Source organism: Odontesthes bonariensis, chromosome 5, assembly GCF_027942865.1.
Source record: "Odontesthes bonariensis isolate fOdoBon6 chromosome 5, fOdoBon6.hap1, whole genome shotgun sequence".
In the NCBI taxonomy this organism is placed as follows: Eukaryota; Metazoa; Chordata; class Actinopteri; order Atheriniformes; family Atherinopsidae; genus Odontesthes; species Odontesthes bonariensis.
The window spans coordinates 8,564,205-8,587,370 of record NC_134510.1 but is presented as its reverse complement, the minus strand read 5'-3'; the positions used below and the strand labels follow the sequence as shown (position 1 = coordinate 8,587,370).

General features: G+C 42.0%; 1 protein-coding gene across 7 annotated transcripts in view; it reads left to right on the top strand.

Annotated features, from left to right (window-relative positions):
- Positions 1-23,166, top strand: part of vps13b (vacuolar protein sorting 13 homolog B) — a 310,547-nt gene that overhangs the window by 286,284 nt on the left and 1,097 nt on the right. For 6 of the 7 annotated variants that reach the window (XM_075464765.1, XM_075464763.1, XM_075464764.1 and 3 more), the window contains exons 49-67: positions 1,112-1,195; positions 1,567-1,742; positions 4,400-4,570; positions 7,375-7,582; positions 8,758-8,946; positions 9,479-9,625; positions 10,663-10,949; positions 11,545-11,672; positions 11,797-11,993; positions 12,922-13,040; positions 13,701-14,151; positions 14,594-14,752; positions 15,025-15,253; positions 17,307-17,483; positions 18,112-18,282; positions 18,927-19,103; positions 21,342-21,444; positions 22,696-22,864; positions 22,957-23,037. In XM_075464765.1, the coding sequence (XP_075320880.1) occupies positions 1,112-1,195; positions 1,567-1,742; positions 4,400-4,570; positions 7,375-7,582; positions 8,758-8,946; positions 9,479-9,625; positions 10,663-10,949; positions 11,545-11,672; positions 11,797-11,993; positions 12,922-13,040; positions 13,701-14,151; positions 14,594-14,752; positions 15,025-15,253; positions 17,307-17,483; positions 18,112-18,282; positions 18,927-19,103; positions 21,342-21,444; positions 22,696-22,864; positions 22,957-23,037 (3,423 nt within the window). Of the gene's footprint in view, positions 1-518; positions 639-1,111; positions 1,196-1,566; positions 1,743-4,399; positions 4,571-7,374; positions 7,583-8,757; positions 8,947-9,478; positions 9,626-10,662; positions 10,950-11,544; positions 11,673-11,796; positions 11,994-12,921; positions 13,041-13,700; positions 14,152-14,593; positions 14,753-15,024; positions 15,254-17,306; positions 17,484-18,111; positions 18,283-18,926; positions 19,104-21,341; positions 21,445-22,695; positions 22,865-22,956; positions 23,038-23,166 lie in introns of those variants that run through there. The other variant, XM_075464769.1, reaches the window with a different exon arrangement.

The following is a 23,166-nucleotide window of genomic DNA, read 5'->3' as shown; positions in this document are numbered from 1 at the left end:
TTGGCTCAGAATGAGAGAGCTGACTGGACTAATAGCTGGTTCTTACATGTCTCTATCTTTTGTGTTTCCTTCCATTCTCACTCTCTCAGCCACACCGTGAACCACTCATCTCACTTATACCGAAGTTGTCATCTCCTCCTCTTTTTTTTCCTCATCCCATGGCATCAAGCTTGTCCACCTGTCCTACTCTCCAGTACCCTCCCTTGTCAATGTCTCTCTCATTTCTCATCTGTCAGCTGCTTTCATGTCAGTAATCCATCTGAAATAACTCTTCTTCCATATCTCACCTTCCTCCTCCGCATTCCTTAGTTCCAACATTTTTTTCTGTTTCTGCTCTTGTCCTTTACTTTCAAGAGCGCACAGGAGGTTGTCATGACCTTATCCCGGTGATGGGTCTTTTTCACAAGAGGCCTACACAGAATCTGTTTGCCAAAGTTACACCCCCTCATCCCACCAAGGCTGTTACATTACGATTGAAAATTCAGCTTCTCTTTTCTCCACTCTTCTGTCCCCAGCAGTAAATGAAGTCCCCTTTCTGCCATAAACCGGAACACTTGTAATGTGTCTTGGCATCTGAAGGCTTTAATGAGGAGCGTGGAATAAATGGGACAAACTCCAGTGACGCATAAAGAGTGCTCAGTCTTTGGTGGGCACATTCTCAGCCTTTAAATCTTGCTAAGATTTTACTGCCTATAATGACCCATTATCTGGCACTGACAGTTGTCAGTCGCCTTAGTCTTAACTTTGTGTTGCACAGCATTAGGGAGGCTCTATGTTTTACAACTGGAGAAGCCAATAAACAGTGTTTTTAGGGAAAAAAAATGATAATGCAATACTGATGGAGTCTATAAAGATGGAGACTGCTAAAGCATTTAATCAGTCAGATATCCATATTTCATGTTGTGACCACAAACAAAAACAACTTGTCCTTTCGTGTGATCGGTATTAACTTGTTGCAACTATGGTAAGATATTAGAGGTATTAGAATACTACATCCTCTCAAGTGTAGTATAGCTACTTTAACAATTTACCTTGATCATGTGCTTGGACTTAAACTGTTGGATTCATAGATAATGAACTCATTGATCACAACCAGTTTGTGTCCTTTTAGATGGCCTGTTCCAGTGGCTCTTTACTGTATGTCTGCTGTACTCTCATCACTATTGAACCTGATTCTCAGATGCAACAGAGATTGGTAAGTAATATAATAAGGAATATACAGGCACAAATGCTTAAATTCGCAATAATTGTTTCCGCATTGTTACACATTTTTGACTTTTAGTCCTGTGTCCCTCTACTTAAACTTTACTTTTTTTCTTCACCTTTTTTGAGGTAACGAGAACAAATTATTTTGATCAATACACAAAACAAAACCCCTCCATTACATATGCACATAAAGGAAATATTACAGCAAGACGACCTCTGTTGTTAGAGGATATATTTCAAAAAGCTTATGTTTCTTTCTTAGAATATCAGGGACTGAATTAAATGACAGCCATGTGTCTTCTTGTCTATTCTGCCCTAACAAAGTGTGTCTACATGTATGAACCTGTGCCTCTCTTTCAGGTGGTTTTCAGTCCACTGTTTGTTATGAGGAGCCACTTGCCAGATCCACTAATTGTCCACATTGAAAAAAGGAGTCTTGGACTAAAAGAAAGCCAACTCATATGTGGAAAGGGTCATGAGGAGCCTCTTTGTAACACTGAGGCTGACCTTACCCACCACCTCACTTTCCAGGCCAGGTAAATAATAAAAGCTTCAGAACCAAAGAATAAAACTGTTCATTTTGTCCATGATAGAGTGGTTCATCTAGTACATACCCTGATAAACCCCATAATTGAAATAAATTGCCCAACTTGTGAGGTAGATCTTTGTAAATCTTATACTCTATCTTGTAGTTTTTCATCAAGTACAAAAAAGCAACTACAAGACCAACAACACCATGCTGCACATCCCATGATACAGAATATTAACTTATCTGTCAAACACTCATAATGAAACAATTCCTCCTTGCTAACAGGCAACTTTCTCTTGTCTTTCCATGATCCTCCATATATCGTTCCTTGCCACCCAAGTGTATTTATTGGACAATTTGGTTCTTTCAGTGTAGTATTGTATTAAATAATTGGCAACCAGCTCATACATCTGTGTATGTCGGTGCTTAAGCAAAAAGAGAAAAACACTTATTTAGGACCTTCTCACACCACATTCTGATCCATTGATGAAGACATGATTCGTGGGAATCTGCATACATTTCAGGAGAGCAGAAAGCTGTCTTGGCAGCAGCTGAGACTCGGCTCTAACTCCAACATGTCAGGTTGGACCATGATTACACCTCATTTAGATATAGGCTCTAACAGAGAACAGCTGTGTGTGTGTGTGTGTGTGTGTGTGTGTGTGTGTGTGTGTGTGTGTGTGTGTGCGTGTGTGCGTGTGTGCGTGCGTGCGTGCGTGCGTGCGTGCGTGCGTGCGTGCGTGCGTGCGTGTGAAACAATGTGATAAGAACTCAATCTATGTATGCACACTTTTGCAGGGGCTGATGTGCAGTGTATGTGCATGTACACTGCATCTGTGTGTGGTCTCTGTCTTTGTATTGATTAGCTAAATGCTTGTATAAGTGTAACTCTTACACCCAGAGTCTGTCATACGCGTCACCACTTTACTTGTTGAATTGTCACATTTTGTCAGTGTGTTAGCATGTTCTCATATTGTTCAGGTTTACTTTTAAGAAGTAACTCTTTATACAAAAGATCATAGTAGGTACCATAGATGGAATCTACATCTACCTATATAGTTGCATCAAAAATTGCCCTTAATGACAAACATTTTTCACCTTTAAATTATAGGGTCTATTATCTTCAAATAACATTATAAATGGCATATGCTTTGTTGTCACATTATCAGTAATATGATTATTTGTTTGAATTGAACCCAACCGAAGTAACTACTACATGGATATGTTATTATCTGTAATACTTTTTATTTTATGCAAATGCACGAGAAAAAATTCTGTCTTTAGTAGCATCTACTGATGATCTGAATAAATAAGGTAGATATTGAATGTAATTGATTCCTTCTGTAAGAATTTTTACCTTTAACTGTTCTGTTTAGATATCTTGTGACAGAGTTTGTTTTGATTTCAACTGCCGTAAAGGAACCATGGAGGCCATACGGTGACTGGGAATGTATGGGGCCCCTGTTGTTGTAGATAAATCCTTTCACAAGTGCAAAAAACAAACTCAGAAACAACTAAGTGTCTTGTCTTTCTAGAGTGCAACCACAATGCTCCTTGTGTTTACGATCCGTTCCCTGTCTAAAGTGGTTCAAACCACACAAACTTACATATCGTCTCTCTTGTCCCCCCAGCTCAATCCCTCCCTCATCTCTCTCCGTCCACACAAACACACACTACAAGCCACAACTGTAAACATACCCACATGCACACAGCCCCTTACCAACACCAAAACCTCTTGGATAGATCCAGTCTTGAATGTTCACTGGTCAACAGCTCATCTTTCCTTCCTGTAATTACACATAGTTGTGGGTTTTAATGGACGAGGTAGAGAGCAGAGCTGCGGTGTGTGACACAAGAGACACAGACAAGTCTAAACCCGAACCATTATGTCCTGCTCTCCTCATGCTGGCCACCACATTAGAAAATCGAAGGTTACAATCAGAAGCCCTTCCAGTTTCCCGCCTCGGGGAGTGCTCTGAATGAAAAGCTTCCTGTCAACACCTTGTCCTATTTCTTCGTCTTGCCCTAGATCCATAAGCAATAGCCCCTGTATTCCCTTTATAGCACAATGGGCTCTATTAATAAACTGCTGCTCAGGGGTAAGAGGGTTGCTTTACCCTAGCCAAGTGGAACTGGATGCCGCCAAGAAAGAGACATGATTACATTGTTTGGATTTTACTCTTTTTTTTAATCTTGTTACAAAATTATAATTGACTAGTGTCTGGTACTAAGGTGTCAGTTAGGATTATTTACTGCCATTGTGTGTTTTTCTGTGATCTTTGCGAATCATGGTTTGTAAGGCAAGACTGCACGTCATGAAGACAAACCCCTAACAAAACGCAGATTCAAGCCACTTCAGGTTAAAAGTGGAGTTTAGCCGGAGGTCACTTCATTGTAATGAAAAGAACAATGAGAACAGTCAGATTCTGTTTAAAGATGTCTTGCTTTATAGTGAAACAAAAACGTATCGTGTAGTACTCTCTGGCGTGCATTAAGTAAACTTGTTTCCAAGCCAGACTGGCTAAAAAAAAAAAAAACACACACACACACACACACAACAGTGGTTCACAACTAGTGGCTTTATGGCTTGCATTTCAAGTAATGAGTTATTACAGACTTAAGAAGATGAGATCAGTGAAATCAGTTTGTGCTTTTAACCCTCAGGGATGATGAAGATGCTTCGCACTGTGCTGTGCCCATCTCCACCAGTCTAATCAAGCAGATAGTGAATAAGACTGGAAATGAGGACAACCCAGAGCATATCCTGGCTGATTTCTACGGTCCCAAGACCACCACGGATCTACCATGGCCTTATGTCACCAAAGATACTGACAGGTACTCATTTGCATTACTACAGCTTAGCAAACATGTATTCTGGAAATAATTTTGAGGATCATGTGATACGAAATATGGTTAAAGTATGTTGTTTTGTGTTGTTTTTACATTTTTATTGTTCCGATTGTAAACTAAGAAACACATCTGGAAAAGCATCCTTTACCTGCTGTCACTTGCACGCCATGAACAAGGCAAAGCAGGGTAGAGAAATGACGAAACAATGCACATTTCAGCCAGATTCAAACTCATCATATCATGCTTACCAATGCTTACCACTTCAAGACACAATGGCTCTTCATAATTCTTCTAAGTCAACATCAATGATTCTTTTTAATATTTATTATTGGGGTTTTTTTGCAGCAAGGATTTCATAACACAGTTTTCATCAACACCCCCCACCGTTTGTTTTTCACTAATAGTAAGATTCTTACAGTATTTCTCCTCAAAGTACACAGTTGTGCAAGAAAGCCTTTAATGAGGGAAGCTTATTTTTCTTGCTCACGTGATAAAACTGCAAAGACAATGCAGAGCCATGCATCAGACGTTAGTAGCAATCCCACTGCTGTCCCCACGAACAGAAGATTTAGGCTGTCATTCTGTTACAGTCCCACATTCACACACAAGTCTTGCATTCAGCTGAAGCTTTGCACAGACTTCCAGAGGGTGCATTGTGTATACTGTATGTATGTGTATATGGTGGAGTGATGAGTTTACATATACCATCAGGCAGAATTCACATGTGAAGCTGTCCACAAATGTCACTCTGGGATTCATCTTTTGTCACAAAGCAATCACATCTTGATGGCAGCGGTAGAAGACGCAGCCACATGTTCTCCCGCAGGCTCGAAGTTCCAAAGAGTCCCAGTGGATCTGCTGGACATGTGAGCCATATGTCTGCTTGTGGTTGCCTTGGTTTCTCCGCTCACTTTACACACACAGCATAGCACATACGCATACACACTCAAAACACTGCGTTGCTTGTAGATACCACCATACACATTGCCTACCTTCATATGTCCCACACTGTGTCTCCGTGGGGGGCTGTTAGGTTGCTCTGAATCAAAGCCCAAAGCCGAAGCACATTTCCTATCATGGAAAGTGGTATTTGTCTGAAATCCAGAAATCTGCTGTTTTAAATGGCATCAGGAGAAATGTTAACACGTAAAAAGTGCCATTAGAGAATTAATAGCACTGATTGCTATATCTAAACACACTCAGGACTTGGACTGTATGTGAAAACCACAGTTTAATTTGTATATTTTTCTTTAATGTTGATGATAGTGATAGTTGGTTGTTTGGAAAGAGTGTTCAGTCTCAATGGCATCGTGGAGAAACTAAACTAACTGAACTTACTGGCAAAGAGTGTGTGAATATTGTGTCTTAAAGGGGTAAAGGAAGTTGAAAGTGGTAAATGTTATTTTCTTCCTCTGTTGGATTTTTAATGGCAGCGAGTTACCTCCGCAATCATTAAATAAACATCTTGTAGTGGTTGGAGAAGCATGTGTATGTGCATACTGAGTGCAGCAGCTTCTCAACATTTACACATTTAAAACTGTAGCTCCAGAGTTGGTGGGTTTTGACAGAAGCTGTTGAGCGCATTTCTTTCAATTACCTTCTTGTGAGCTGTGTAATATGATTTATGTGCCCTTTACTTTGCTGTCCTCAGCCTCAAGGTCAGTGGCCTTTTTAACCACATGGACTTAACATAAACACCAGTAAGTGGTAATGAAAAGCTGTTCCCAGTTTTGGTCACATTTCCCAGTAAAGACTCTTTTAGGCTTGTGACAAGTTTGAGTTGGCAGGTTGGTAGCTTGAGCCAGGTCCAGGTGGCCTTGTGGGAAAGGGAAGACTGGGTCGCTTTGAAGGCTTTGAACTTCAGAGTAAATCTGAGAAATATGTTTGTTTGCCTCTCTTTTGGCTCCCAGCCCTGTTTAGGGCTCACGAGACCATAATTACTTTGAAATGACTTGTCAGTGAATATGTGGAAAAATTATGTTTCTGTCTGTCTGCCTTTTTTGTTTGTGCCTCTATATACCCATGTGTGATCCCAGATGCCCTGTCAACTGTTCCCTGAATCTGTTTGGATTGCGTAACTTGTTGGAAGGCCATTTCTTCTCGTATCTTTGTTTAGTCTTCGTGACTGCTGTTAGGTAGAAATTAATGGTCTTTCAGGGCAAGTTAATAGATTTTTTTTTAAAACCATGTGCTGGTATGTATTTTGTAATGCACAAAAAGATCTACAGACAAATTACTTCAGCAGACAGAGAAAAAAATATGTATTTATATCTGGTGGATGAGCAAAAAGTCGTCTTTTAACCCGCAGAATCTGATATTTATGATTGAATATCAATAAGAAATGTTAAACATCACTTCTGTCTCTCTGTCTGTGCATATGTAATGATAGCAATGTGTCTACAGAGAAGTGTCTGGGCTCCATGCAGCACCAGACGTCCACCAGTGATAGAAACAAGTTATTCTCAGTAGAAATTTGTTCAGCATGTCTGACTGCTCCTCTAGAGTCTTGAATAGTCCTTTCAATGGAGATGAGTTAAGCAATAAATTAACACTGTCAGCATGGATTACAGTTGTACTGCAATCCACTGAAGGCACAGAATTGCTTGAATTTGATGTATACTGTATTTTACAATGGATACCAAATCTCAGGTTGGATCAGTGTTCATTTTCCCTCTTTATATGCCTTATAATGGCCATTCACTTGCAATGATCAATTTATCCATGTTACAGTCAGTCATGCTCAGGTGATACTGGAGTGATTTCAATAATAATTTGCTCTCTCCCTACAGGTCAGTGCTAGAGGCTCTAGCCCAGTGGGACAGTCCTATGCAGGTGAAGCTATCTCGCTGGAAGTCTGGTCTTAACACACTGCTGGTGGAGCTGCTCCCATGGGCCCTCCTGGCCAATGACTCTCAATGGGACCTCTGGCTTTTTGAGGGAGAAACAATTGTACTGCAGATACCAGCTGGCAAGGTCATTGTACCACCCAACTTCAAGGTAGGTTGTATTGTACAAGATAAGAAAGCTGTTGAGGTAAATAATGAAGTGGTCCAGCCCAAATCATGATTTAGTGGTTGTTTTTTTTTGTCAGACAAACGTTTTCCTCACAGACTTACTGTTTTCACAGTTTGAGAAGCACTCCTAAATATTAAGTAAGGATTATGAATGAAAGTATATTAGTAGAATGTATGCAAAACAGCTGAACATTTTTGTTTTCATAAAAATTGTTTCATTTTTAATATATAGTATACACGATTAATTTGGCTTGCCTGTAAAACTAATCTAATTCTGAAAGTAATCAAACCCTGTATACTTGCCTAAATCTTTGTCACTAAATCTTTGTTACTGTTGAACTAAAGACAGATATATTTAGACTTTTCATCAGGACCTGGATGTCTTTTCATGACTTCACAGTCATCATTATGAATCTAGCTCTTTTCTCATTTCAGTCCTGACTAATAAGCACAAAACCTGAGCTCATTCACCAGCGTTGCATGACAACAATATTCCCTGCCTAAGTCTTTGACTGCAGCCAAGCTTTGTCACAGTATACTGCAGACATGTCTTCTTGCTGGCTTCTGAGATCAGAAGAAGTAGTCTGCAGATGGTTTTCCCCTGTGGAACATAACACACAAATACACAGATTTCTGTGTCACTAACTCAGAGCTGAGCAGTAAGGGAGTGTATCAAAGAGCAAGTGCTAATAAGGTTATGCACAAAGGAACAAAACAAAAAGTTGTAAATGTGTAATCGCCTGTGAAATAGAAACAAATAAAGCATTGTTTCCATAGTACCCTCCTATTTATCATGGCACAACAAATGGGGAGAAGACAGTCTCAGCTGCAGCTCACAGGCTGGATCGGTTTAATAGGAGAAAGCTGGTGTTTTGATCAGCATGTTTCATTATGCTGCAGAGCCAGATGAACAATCATTCTGTCACATAAGCATCTGTTGGGCACTTACATTGTGTCATTTGAACATAGCTGGCAGTTATGGAAGTTATGTTCTCCTTAGTTGCAAGTACTATTTTAAATACCATGCAAGAACTCTGAAGTTGAATGTTTGGGAGTAAAGCCATAGGTGACCGTAGCATGTGACTGTTTCCAAAATGTTATCCGTTTTCATTGTAAATGTCGGACTTGACGGACGATGAGCTTTTCTCCACCTTCTAGGAAGCCTTCCAGATTGGTATCTACTGGGCCCACACCAATACTGTCCACAAGTCTACAGCACTGAAGCTAGTTCATGATCTTACCTCTCCTCGATGGAAGGAGGGATCAAGCTCGGTGGTGGTCACTCTTGATGAGGAGGGATACGTAGAAGTCGACATCGCCTTAGGAGCCTTTCCTGGAAAACAGAAGGCAAGGCGATCATAGCTCAAATGTTAGGACTTTTAAAACAAGCAGTCAGCAATGCTTATTGAATGTCAGGAAATGTAAAGAGTTTAACTTCATGCAGGGAAAGTTAAGTAGTTTATTGAATTCTTCAAGGAGGCCCAGACATTTTTACGCAAACATATTTTTCAGTGGCAAATTAATGCTATCTGGTGTACGTTGCTTATTCAGTCTGGTGTATTATTGAGATTACAGGTGGATTTCTGCCATCTCTGTTCACCTCCAGTTTTCTACAGCAAGACAGTGTGCAGTATAGTTCAAACTAAACAGAAGATACTAATACTCAAAATAAAACGATGGATCACCAGTCAAGGAAGTTGAATAAAGAAAAGAATGAAATAGTAAACAATCATCTTAGTGTATTATAAATGAAACACAACATTGATAGTGTAATTAATGTTCTGACCACATGAGGGTGATATCTAAATTCATCGAGAAATGAAATGCTCCTCTTCATTATGTATCGATGACAGTTTATTGTGTTTTGCTTCCTGTGTAGTTGTGTCAGTTCTGCGTGTCATCTGTGGTGAGACACGGCATCCAGATCCTGCAGATAGAGGACAGAACGATTCTAGTCAACAACACTCCTCACACCCTACACTACAGGCCTCTGTTGACTGACCATGGACTTGGGGCTGATGACCAGGTACAATGCAACACATTTTGTTTTCAGGCTGCCACAGACCAAAAAAATGTGTTGCTCAAAGAGAGTCGCACAAAAAGAGCTCCTTCAATAAACTATCAAAATCTTTCATTTGAGACACAAAAGCATTATGATGCACCTCCAAAGTCTTTATGTCTACGCCCGCTAAAGCTTCACACGTGCACTGTATTCCCTATGCATGACACACACGATTGTCCGTCCCAGCACTTCTGCACACACCCTCATCACTGGGATGTTGCAAGCCATTTTCCATCAGATCATGTTCCCCCCCTCCCTCCTCCCTCCAACGCTCTCACCATGTGGCAATGGCACTTCATAGGGACATTAGACAAACACCCAGAATTGGATGCAGGTTTCCCCTCTTGCTTTCATCTGCTGCTTGTCCCCAAAGAGAGCAACAATGTTGTGATGTCATTTAACAAGCCTTCAGATCCCCTTATAGAATAATGGCAAAGCTTGCCAGTTGCCACTAATTGACTGAAAAACCTTTTAAAAAAAAAAAAAGCTTTAAAAAAACTAAAGAGCGGGCAATGGGCTTAACAATAACACAGACCACAAACAAGGCTTGGAATGCCTTTCTAGTTCGTCTATTCATCATGCTTAGAGACTAATCCCTGTAGTCTACTACTCACTACTCGCTGGCTGCTAAACCAACACAGCAGGGCTTTTCTGCTACCAATTTAGCACTAAGCTCAGTGGGAGACAGAATAGAGTAAAATAACAATGTGGTTTTACAATGTATCTTTTGTTGTAATCACTTGCATCTACCCTACGCCTTTTTTCATGGCCTTCTCATGTCCCATCTCATATACTCTTAGTTGGTCTAACTTTGCTCCATTTTCCCTCTTTTATGCGAGTATGTTGGCCACACCTTCACTCTGTTTATCTCTTATTTTCTATCAAACCTCTTTTGTCTTTTTTCTCTTTCTTCCTCCCTCATCAATGGAATTTCATCAGTCCATCTTTGTCTTTACTTTCTCTCCATTTTCATTGTGTTGATATGCTTTTCCTCTTACCAGGCCTGTGAGATACTGGAGAGCACCGTGTTCACCCTCCCTCCCTCTTATGAGTTATCTCTGGCCAAGCCGTGTTCTGTGCCATGCTGGGACCTCCTCCAAGCCAGTGTCCAGGAGAAGGTGGAGTTCCCATTGCCACTCAGACACATGCTTTTCAGCTCATTTCCAAAGCCTGTTGTTGGAGTTGGAACTACAGCCTGGAGCCTCCCTGCTCCCATCCGCACAGACTGCCCTCGGCAGAGTGTGTCGGTCCCTGGGGATCAGGACTCAGGGGGTGGCCTCTGCAGCAGGTGGGTGAAGCAGAACATTTGTGGTTTGCTGGATGTGACAGTCCATTTACAGTAGGCCACTAAACCCTTGCTGGCTCTGGACATAAAGCCAGGAATCACTGTAGCTAGTCACACATTGTTAAACTCTGGATATGAAGCAGAACAAGAAATACTCTCAACATTTCCACTGTCAGTCTCTCTACATGTCTGGAGCAATTGATCTTTTTCTTGCTTCTTTTCTCCTCCTCCTTTTTTTTTAAAACTTTCTTTTCATTTTCACCTCCCGTAAATAAAGCAGGTGAATGTCAGGATTGTTTACAGTTGTACCCTTGTGTTGTGGTTTTGTTTGGCCGACATGACAACACTCTGTGTTTGACCACCATCATATGTAATCAGTACCTAGACATAAACCAAAAATACAAAAATAAATGTGTCACTGTCTGGCCTGTGTTCGGGCTCTGCCCATGGCTGCATCTCAGAGGTTTGCTCATGGACATAGCAGTAATCAGATGTTTGATGTTATCTATGTGTAGTTAGAAGGCGTTTAAATATGATCAATTTTTTTGACAATTGATTTCTGGGTTTGTTTATTCATATTTTTATTTGTGTTTTGCAGAGCCATAGTGCTGACATATCAGGAACACCTCGGGGTGACATACATCACCCTGAATGAGGACCCCTGTCCACGCATGCTGATCCACAACAAGTGTCCTGTCCCACTGCTGCTGAAAGAAAATGTCAAAGGTTGGAAGGATTAGTTCAAGCGGCCTTCTTTCAGCCCACGTCTTGTATCTTTCTCTTGGCTTTTTCTCGTTTTTATGTTAACTGACAGTTTTTCTGTTATACATTTTTGTTTTGTCTTTTATAGAAACTCCAAGGACTGAGGTATACTGCCGTCCTCTGCCTCCTAACTGTTCCCTGCACCATGAGCTCTATTACCACTTTTCCAGTTTCCCTGAGTGCAAGCAGAAGGAGATGCTGCCCACACTGCTGCTGAAAACCACTTCAGACCAAAGCACCACTGAGTGGACAGACCCCGTAGACATTAACTGCCTTGGCACGCAGGTAAAAGTCTGAATACGTGTGGAAAATCTCATCTGCTCTGTCATTTTATCACATACAGATTTTCAGCAAGAGTTTGTCCTTTTAATTGCTATCAATGCACATGCAACGACTTGACACTACAGCTTCCTGTGACAATAAAACAGCACCTGTAACAGCTAGATGGAGCCAGAGAGCCCTCTGTTTTAGTGGATCTGTCGATATATTGAATTACCTGACTAATGATAACCAGACACATTATGACTGGAAACCCTTTAACCCCAATTTTCACTTAATTGTTCCAAAACTGAACTTTATATGCAGAAATAAAGCTTGGGCTGTGACGGGAAAAAAAATGTTTTGTATGGCCGCTTCATTACCCCATTAGAAATGAAAATAAGGTTTGCTTGGTCTCCAGTCAATGCAACGTTTGTTTAGTCTGTGTTCACACGCTTGTGTGTGTCTGCTGGAGTTAAGTAGAGATCCAGTATTTTTTGGTCTGGTCAGTGTAGATGTGTGGGGTAAGTGAAAAGTTAAGGAGCTGTGAGTGTAATGTTTGGTGTTGTGTCTGGGCAGTATGGAGGTGGGGTTGAAGCAGAGGCTGTGTATCTCTGGTTACTGTGAGGTCTGGGTCTGACCTGTGTGCCGGGGGGGGGGGGGTCAAAGGCTAGACTTGTTATGACTGCTCAGAGAGGCATTCAGCAGTGATCTCCTTCATTCTGTCACACAAGTGTCTGGCCAGTCTGAACCTGGTGGATGATGGAGGTTAAAGTGACACACATTTGACACGCACATTTACACAGAACAGTACCAACAGTGCTGAGCAAAACACTGAAAATGTAAAGTTACCCCCATCAAAGTTTATTGAAGATTACAATGTTCCAATTCACGTTTCTCTCCAAGGAGAGTCTTTATTTGATTCAGAAGAGGTCTGTATTCTGTTGTTGCATAGGTGGTGTTCCTGCCGGGCTTTGGCTGTCTCTACATAGACGTGTCGTATGTCAAGGGCACCCTGGTTCTGTCTTTGGCACCAGAGGGCAGCATGGATGCTGTAACCAACCAACACAGCAGGTATGTGTGCACAAGCAGGGATTTTATCGCTGCTGTGCAGAGCTCCTTACATATTTTAGCCACAAGAAGTCAACTGAGCATGTTGTTCCTCCTTACTTTAAGGTATCTACTCATGTGCTTTTTATTGCATTCATTTTTGGTTTGGTTTATGATGACTCTTTACACTAGTGCACACACCAAGAGGCAGGCATCATTTTCACCACAGGGGGGCAATAAAACCTTCTTCTGTTGTCATGACTGAAACTAGTTGTGCTGTAGAACACTGTATTACAGCTTTATTCCATTACATCAACACATATCCGCTGTTATTTTGGCAAAACAGGATATTAATATAATGGCTTGTTATTTAAAAGTAAATAAATGACCTCAGACAATGATCTCTGTTAATGTTCTGGAACAGAATTCCTGAAACATCAGCCCAAGATGAATGAGTTTGGTCTTGTATTATTCTCTACAAATAATCAGTCATCATTGACATGCCTTGTTGAAAGCTTAGTATTATATGGGTTGGAAATGTTTGCTTGTACAGAAAAGGGACAATTAAACATATTTTAACTGTGGCGGTATTTTTCATGTGTGAAAGCCAAACTCAGTTTTTACACTCTTTGTTGTTCCGGTTGTTCTGTCACAATGATGATTTCATTTTTGTTTTGTCTTAAGGTCCTCAGAGTTGTCCTTTAGAGTCCTCCTGAGTGAGGCCAGCCTGGTATTAAGTGATGATATCACCAGTCCCACTGGCTCTGTGGAGCTGCTGAGGCTCACATTAACCAAGCTGCTGCTCTGCCTGGCTCCTGCACCCACCTCTCTGCCCTATGAGCTGCCAGCTGACTCTGCTGAGGGCGCAGCACCCATCTCAGCTCTGATGTCTGACATGTCTCTGATTGAGGTCTACTGCTCCAGTCTGCAAGTGGACAACCAGTTGTATAACCGGGCAAGTTTCCACTTTCCCGTGCTGCTGTGCCAAGATCAGAGAGGAGGAGCGGAACCTGAGGGTGTGTGGAGCAGTGACACCAATCCTGCTGAGTCCCCCGAGGCATTGGAAGGGTTCAAACGCTCCTGTTTCCTGCAGCTGAGGATGACCCTGGATGGGGACAGATGCACTCTGGAGGAGGTTTAAATCCATTGCTTCATCTTTTTGTTTGCACTTTCAGGTTCTCACTTGGCTCTCTTAGTATTCATGACACACACTTCAGCTGGCAACAGCATCGTGACACAATCAGCAACATTTGCACTCAACCAGTAAGAAAGTAATGTAATGCAAGCAGCCACATGGCAACCACTGTGTCATTTCCAACCACTAATTTGTCGACATTCCAATACGGAGCTGATAAACTGAACAAGGAAAAATTGTTTTAGATAATGTTCTCTTCAACTTTATCAATTTGGGATTTGTTTTTAAAGTGCTCCAGCAAAGTGTCATAATTTAAGAGGGAAAGTAGTTCAAGAAATGTCGCAGTATGTGAGAGACTGGTTATATATCTGTCCAAATGTCTTTATTTTCTTTCAAAATAATTGTGAGGTCTTCTAACATCTTTGTCTGCTCTTTACCTAAGGTCACCTTCCAGCTCCAGCCTGCCAGAGTCTACCTTGAGGACACTTTTGTGTACTACATTAAGACCCTGTTCTACACTTACATCCCTGAGCGGGCTGTTGCCTCAACAGAATCCAAGAGGGGCAAAGAGCTCGGACCAGCCCCAATTCTCCCTGAACAGGTGCTCTTTTCTGTTGAATACAAACCTTATGGCAGCAGTCCGAAATATTACAATGGGATTAGTTCTGCCAACCATCTTTTATTTCGTTTTTATTTTGGTGATATTATCTTCATCATACTGCACACGGGAAGTAGCGCCAGCCTAATTACAGCTAACAGCATGCCTACAGTTTCTGTTCTTATGGAATATTTATATCAGCAGTGTCTTTGCTGTTGATATAAATCATATTTCCAAATATGTCAGAAAAGAATGACCGCTGTGATGTCATCCAGGTGCTGCAGTCGGTGCAGGCGTTGGTCCGCCCCATGCGCCTGCAGAGGCTCACCATCCAGCCCATCAACCTCCTGGTCAGCATCCATGCCTCCCTGAAGCTGTACATTGCTTCAGATCACACTCCTCTGTCCTTCTCCGTGTTTGAGAGGGGGCCGCTCTGCACTACAGCCAGACAACTGGTTCATGCTCTGGCCATGCACTATGCTGCTGGAGCCCTCTTTAGAGCTGGTAGGTTCAAAATACAACCTCCTGTGTCGTGTCTTGTATACAGCTGCTGCCATATCATTTACACCTCACTATGAATGTTTATGCGAGTCTGTTAATGAAGCGCACTTTTTTACTTTTGCGCCACTCGTTGTCTGTATAAGATTTTTTACTTCATGCCACGGTTTTTCTGATGTGAACGGCCAAATGACTCATTCAGCCCTATGGATCGTAAACCCAAAGCAAACACTGGCAGAAGAAGAACAATGTGTGCACGAGTGAGATATTCGACCATTTTTTTTCCTCACCAAGACTAGAGTTGAGCTTTGAGATGATTGCACCCTGGGGTCTCCTTCGTTCATGGAAGAAAGTGCAGTAAAACCGTAGAGCTCTAGGAAGCTAATACTGTATCACGAAAGGGCTGAGAAAGATTTACTTCCATTGTCATCATTTATTTTATCATCATACGGTTTGACTCATGACTCAGTTTAAAGGTAAAACTTTATTGTTAATCTGTGAACAGCCACCAGGTCTGAAGCGTCCTATCAGGCCGTGTAACGGCTCTGTATCTCTCTCCTGTCTATTCCGAGCCTCTCACACATGCTCTGATTTAACCCCATCATTTCACATCAGAAATCACCTTTCTGGCCAGATGCTTCCTTCTCGCTGTCCCTCGTTAGAGCCTTCACTTCTCCTCGTATTTCAACACGTCACCTCACTGCCTCTCCCTGAGTCGCCATGGAGACAGGGGCTCAGGGAAGTGCTGCATTCTGGGCTGATTAACATGAGAACACTACTCACACATTACACCCGTAAATCCAGGCGCGCTGGCACACACAGACGTGTATTAGAGATATTAAAAAGCATTCACTATTCAATGCTTTCATTCTAACGTAGTGTATCCAAGTGTATGTGCGTGTGTTTCATTGCGAGGCTCAGCCCTGTAAACATCATCTCCTGTTAGGACTTTAGGCTTTACCAAAACCACAACTGGGAAACCATATAAAGCAGAAACAACCACTAGTCCCCACTGGAGTTGGTTTCCTACCATTAGAGTCCATCACTCAAGCACAAATTGACAGAGAATGAGAGCAGAACAGAGCCTGGCTTCTTTAGAAATGGCTGTTTGATTTTTGTGATGCAGTTGTCAGAGCATAAATATCAATGAGCCGTGCCATCTGAAGGGGACTCTATGGTCGAATGAGAGAGGTGAGATAGTAGGAGGTTGTAAATCTCGCTGGGGCACATGCAAGATTACAAGCAGGAGTCTGCTTGTCTGTGTCTGTGAGTGCATTTATGTGTGTTAAGGTTTGTGAATCTTTGTATTGCTGAGATAAGAAATTGGATTGATTAATTCAAATTGCTTTTGGCAAGAACTCTGAAACTGAGTTTGCTCAAGGGGCATGTGTGTAGAGTACTCCTCAAGTGTTCCAGATGTTTGTCTTTTCTTTTCTGTTGAATACAAACCTTATGGCAGCAGTCTGAAATGTTACAATGGGATTAGTTCTGCAAACCATCTTTTATTAGATCATTAAGATTCCCTGCAATTCTTTTAAAGTTAAGTGTATTTAGATATTTGCTTATCAGATTAAATAGGTTTTCCTGGCAATGCTAAAATACCAGGAAAGTTTTTCCTGAAAACATACACTACAGTTCATAATAGTTTATAAAACTAGTATTTATTGAGATGACTCAATAAGAAGAAGCTACAAGTATGAGCCAAATTTCTCCACATTTGGTTACGCACTATCAAACCGAATAATACTGTTCGAATACAAATGAGCCCCTGAATGAGCACACAGGTTACTGTTATAAAAATGTAACCATAAGGGTGGTCCGTGGCGTAGTGGGAACAGCAGGCGCCCGTGTACAAGAGGCTATAGTCCTATGGCTATGGCCCCCGGTTCGAGTCCTGCATCGGACGGCCCTTTGCTGCATGTCGTTCCCCCTCTCTCTGACCCCTGCTTCCTGTCTCTCTAAACGGTCCTATCCATTAAAGACGTAAAAGCCCAAAAAATTAATAATAAATAAATGTAACCGTCCAGCATGCTGCATCATGGTTGCTCCTCTATCTCAGGTTGGGTGGTTGGATCCCTGGAGATCCTCGGTAGTCCTGCCAGCCTTGTGCGGAGTATCGGTAATGGAGTGTCAGACTTCTTCCGCTTGCCATATGAGGGTCTGACTCGAGGCCCCGGAGCCTTCGTCAGCGGAGTGTCCAGAGGAACCACTTCTTTTGTCAAACACATCTCCAAAGGTAACACCAATACTCATAGTCTTTGCTCTGCTTATATACTGTGTTTATGAGCTACAATGTTAGTCGAATTTATCTCCTGGTGATTTAGCACATATTGTATATCTTCCATCCATCCCTTCATTTTCTACACCCGCTGAATCCGTCGGTCGGGTCGCAGGTGGGCTGGAGCCTATCCCAGGGGTCATCGGGTGAGAGGCGGGGTACACCCTGGACAGGCCGCCAGTCCATCACAAGGCCACACAGAGACAAACGAGACAAACAACCACACACACACTCACTCTTGAGGACAATTTTAGAATCCCCAATTAACCTAACATGCATGTTTTTGGACAGTGGGAGGAAGCCGGAGTACCCGGAGAGAAATATTGTATATCTTCTCATACACATTAACTTTACACCTTGTTACAAGCAAAATCAATCAATGAAGAAAACAAATGTTCAAGCAGTGGTTGACCTCATTGGAAATGATTTCTGGCTCAGCCTTCAGTGACTTTTTTATGCTCCTCTACTTATTTGTATTTATTCAAACACATTTTCCTGGTTGTAATCAGATTCATTTGCGGACTTGATGTTTACCTCGTCTCTCCGCCGATGAGCAGTGTTCACAGCACGTCACTTGTGTGTTTAGGCACCCTGACATCCATCACTAACTTAGCCACAAGCCTGGCGAGGAACATGGACCGCCTGTCGCTTGATGAAGAGCACTACACCAGGCAGGAGGAGTGGAGACGACAGCTTCCAGAGAGCCTCGGTGACGGACTGAGACAGGGATTGTCACGACTTGGCATTAGCTTGTTAGGTATGAGCAGAGGTTCAAATTCTTCTCATTGTCATATTATTTTTTATTTGTGGCCTTTGCAACATTGAGAGACAGATGTTTTTTAGTTTTTCTTTTCATCAACCCATCCCAGACAGGATCCCTGCCTCAACATCAGGTCACCTAATATGTAATGAAATGTGTTCTGCCCACACACACGTTTCCTCTGCTATCCATCGGCACGCACTTAAGAGGTGCCCCTGAGGGGTGTGAGACAGCAGTGAGACAGCACAGTGGGGACTCCATAAACACCAAGAGGTGTCTGCCTCAAATCAGACTCAAAGCTACACAGACACTATAGTGTCATTGAAACCAACAGCTGCTTACATCTCTGGGTTACAGGGGATTATGATTCCTGAGATGCTTACTGATGATTACATAGAAGTCATCCATAAAATGAATGCTCACATGTTTTCTGTATGAGAAAGGCACGTCTGAATTCCTGTGATTCCCATTATAGGTCCTAGATCCTGTATGTCTCAGAGTGTTCACTAAAATGAACTCTTTTTGTCCCTTTTTTTTAATCTATAAAACACTTTTGAATTGTCTTTGTATTTTGCAAGTTGTATTTGAAAGCTTTTATTCTAACAGAAGGCATCAAAGATTTTTTTAACATGTCTTTTCAGGAGCGATCGCAGGCATTGTGGACCAGCCCATGCAAAACTTCCAAAGGAACTGGGAGATGCAGAGCTCAGCTGGAAGCAAAGCCAAGGGGGTGATCTCTGGGGTCGGGAAAGGCATTGTAGGCGTTTTCACAAAGCCAATTGGGGGAGCAGCTGAACTGGTGTCCCAGACTGGCTATGGTGAGTTCCGCAGATTAAAGCAGATTCAGCTTTCTTTTTTTTCCTTTTTTTTCTTGTTTAGAGCCATCTTTGAAGCTATGTCAGTAATTAAACCCTTCTGCATATTAGGGGATAGTTTAAACATGTTTAATCCATTAAAATATTATGCGGCATACAAATATACCAGTTCCCATGTCTCTTAACTCTTTTGTGGAGTAATATCTAACACAGAAGATTGAGATGGAAATATGCACACTTTCATATCATAAACATAGAAGCATCTTAGCACTGCTCACATAGCAGTGGCTTGAAGTTTGGCCTTCCAACTATTTATTCAGCACATCTCAAGCATTATGGCTTAAGTGTAACTTTTCAAAGAACCGAATACAACAATAAATATATGTATGAATTAGGGCTGGGCGAGTTAACTTGTTATTATTTAACGCCGAGAAATATTTTATCGCGCAATAACGCAGGTTTTCAGGCTTTTATTTCATTTTTATTTTTATTTTTTTAATTATTATTATTTATTTTTTTTAAACATTTTTTTCAGGCTTTTATTTTGTAAAATAAAACCAGAAAAGAAAGTAATTGGCAGATCCACCAAACATGGAGAAGGGTACGGAACTTTTCATGTTAAAGTTCTTCCAGACGGCGGAGTCGACAGAACCAAAGTCATCTGTAAACACTGCCAAGTTGAATTGTCTTCTCAGCGTAGTAGTTCCAGTCTAAAATATCACTTAAAGGCAAAACACACAACTGATAGCAGCAAGTCATTCAAGGAAACAGACAGTGGAGCGAGGCTTCTACATAAAAACTACAGAAAGATGCTGATGTTAAAAGTGTGTTTGCACAACAAATGTTATGGCACTTTCATTCATGTGGCAGCACATTTAAAATAAAATTAACTGCTAAAAGCTATACACTACTTTTGGATTCATTTTAGGATTTTGCGTACAAATGCGATTAATCGTGATTAAACATTTTAATCGTTGCCCAGCCCTAGTATGAATTATAGTTGGTGTGTCAGCAGAATCACGAGTCCCATTATTTGATGAACAGTACCTCCCCTCTTTCATGTCAGCTCCAGGCAGGAGCCAAGTGTTTATTAAACCAGGACCCAAGAGACAGCTGCTGACAGACCCCTGACACACACACACACATGCACAATTAGTTTTTTTCTATACTAGTTTTTTTTTTTCTATACCATTGGCATTATGTTCCCTAGCCCTTTACCCTAACATTGCACCTGAATGCCTGACCCCAACCACAAAACCCAAGTTTTGACCCTCAAAAATCCATTAAAACATCTGGGGCCTAATATTTGGTCCCCATAAAACGCATTGGAGCCCACAGGCATAGATAGTGGGCTCCTTGCTATTGGACCTTATGAATAACAATAAGAAAAAGAGCACGCACATATGCTCAGTCGTACATGTACAAACACTTGTGCATACAGGCAGCTCAGTTCTCTGGAGTTACTTAGTGTTTTATTGGGGGTAGAAAATGGGGCTGGGGAGTGGGTCAGAGGGTGGTGTGTGTGTTGGCTACAGAACATAAACTACCAATGAGGTGAACTACTCCATATAAAAGCAATGCCTCCCTGGAGCCTGGCTCTGATCTGCCTGACCCTCTGAGCTCAACAGATTGGAGCACACAAAAACAAACGTTTGCATATCCAGGCTACTGCAGCTGAAAGACACACCAATGCACGCACTGGCACTCACTCCGGTGCCTTGGCCAGATGGTTGCATGTCCACATTTCTTTGGGCAAGACACTTAACCCCCAAACTGCCTCTGATAGGCTCATCAGTGCTCGCCAGTACATGCAGATCATCTGTGTTGTAATTCTGCGACACTTTATTTTGTTCTCTTATGAAACACATGGATCTACACAAAGACTTTCCAAACACCCACTCAGAGCTGCACAGAACGGAGCCCACTGTGTTCTTTATGGTTCTGCTTGGACTACTTGATGACTTCACCGGTTTGCTGCTGCTGCTGTTGCTCTGTTGACGGATTGGGTTGAAAGAAAACTGACCATACGCACATGGGTTCTGAACTCATTTTGACATATACACACAGAATCCTGTTACAATTGTTTTTTCAATGTAGAGTGAAACGCTCTGTCGTAGTTATACTGGGGTTAGAATATTGTCGATGTAATGCTCGTGGTGTGTAAATGCACGAATGCAAGCCATACCAAAGTCTAAGTGGAAATGAGGCCTGCACTGATGTTGACTGTATTGGTTCTCACAGGGATCCTCCATGGAGCAGGACTGTGGCAGCTTCCTAAACAACTCTACCGGCCCACAGAAGAAAAGTCAGCTCTGGCCTCAAACAGTCACCTGAAATATGTCTGGTATGTCAGTCCTTCATTATTACTGCTTCTTTACTTTTGCCCAGCCCCTCTCTATAAGTCAGACGTTTTCTCGCCCCTGCCTCTGTGCTTTTCTTGATTTCTGTCCAGGATCTGATGTTCTTTTTCTCCCCGTTACCCCTCATCAATTCCGATGTTTAAAAAAAAAAAGTTTTGAGGATTTTTCTTCTTTTTAACTTTAGATCTCACACATGGTAGGCTGCCTGTCCTTCCTTGTTCTCATCAAGTCATTTTAAGGGGTTTTTATAAGCTCTATGCCAAAGCCTCCAGCTAGGAGCTGTTCTTGTTATTCAACCATGAGTCTGACAGGAGAGGTTTCTCAGTCCCATCAAATAGAACAGAAAGATTTCTCTGCGTGCTGGAGCAGCTTTGGAACTTGGTAGAGACTTGCTCTTTAAAGATATGTGGCATCAAACATTTATCTTTGAGATAAATAGAAGATAAATAAATAATTGAACAACTTTATCTTAAGCATGCAGTGTCTCAGAGAGTAAAGTTTGCGCTCACTGTAATGCTTGATATGTTCACAAAGATTAATGAGAAGTCTCTGTATCCTAAAAGTTATCAGCTGCACAAAAAGCATCGATTCCTGCACTTCAGTTTGCTTTCTTTGGCTCTCAAACAGTTCCATCTGATAGCAGTCAGTGCCGACTGTCCACTGCCGCTGGAACGCTAGAGAAGGGTTTTTTTCTCCTCAAAATTACGATATTTAAAAATGATGAAGTAATGCTCCCTTTTAGTTTTTCAAACTGGTTTCTATCAGACCTCCTTCAATTCGTTTTACTACTACAGGTAGTCCAGGCACTGAAGGGTCAGACTGTGAGCAGTGTAACACTGAACAGACCCAAACTGTGCTCACTGTGGTTTCTTCCACATCTGCTCTGCAACACCTGCCCTCCAATGTAAACACTGTCAGAGAAACAGGACTGAACACTTCAGGCTCTACACACACATTTACCGATTGAATGTGTGTGTAATCAGAACTGCACAAAGAGCAAGTGGAAATGTAAATTACAGGATGTGCGCTGGCACAAATGGCCACTCGTATGTGTGCTGGGTGCTTTGTTTATAAGGGAAGCATATACCTGATGTAAGGCTTGTCAGTATGTGTGTGTGTGTATGATTGTTGCCTGTAATCCGTGTGTTGATTTAGCATGAGTCTGTAGAAAGTTTTTATTTTCCAGTCATGTTGCTAAGTATGAACACCCCAACTTGTTTCTAATGTGAATGCAGGAAGATGCTGCAGTCTCTGGGACGACCGGAGCTCCACATGGCCCTGGAAGTGACCATCGTGAGTGGGTCGGGTCAGGAGCACGCTGGCTGCCTGCTGCTTACTTCTGAGGTGCTGTTCGTGGTCAGCCTCAGTGAGGACACCCAGCAGCAGGCCTTTCCCATCACAGAGGTAACCCACCTAAATGAAAGGAGTCGACGTTTTCTTTAGCCGGGCTGCTGTGCAGACAGTAAAGCGAACGTTAAACCTCTTGTCCTGTGCAGGTGGAGTGTCAGCAGGAGCCAGAGCAGCAGTGCCAGCTCACACTCACGTTGCAGCAGCAGACGGTAACCAGCGACGCTGAGGTGAGACGGTGATGGGGACACATTATGGACAAAAGCTCTGCTGATTAGTTACCCATGTAATGTCTGATGAAGTTCCTTTATGTAGAAGTAAAGGTTAAATCAGTTTCAGTAGTATTTAGTTGGCATTAC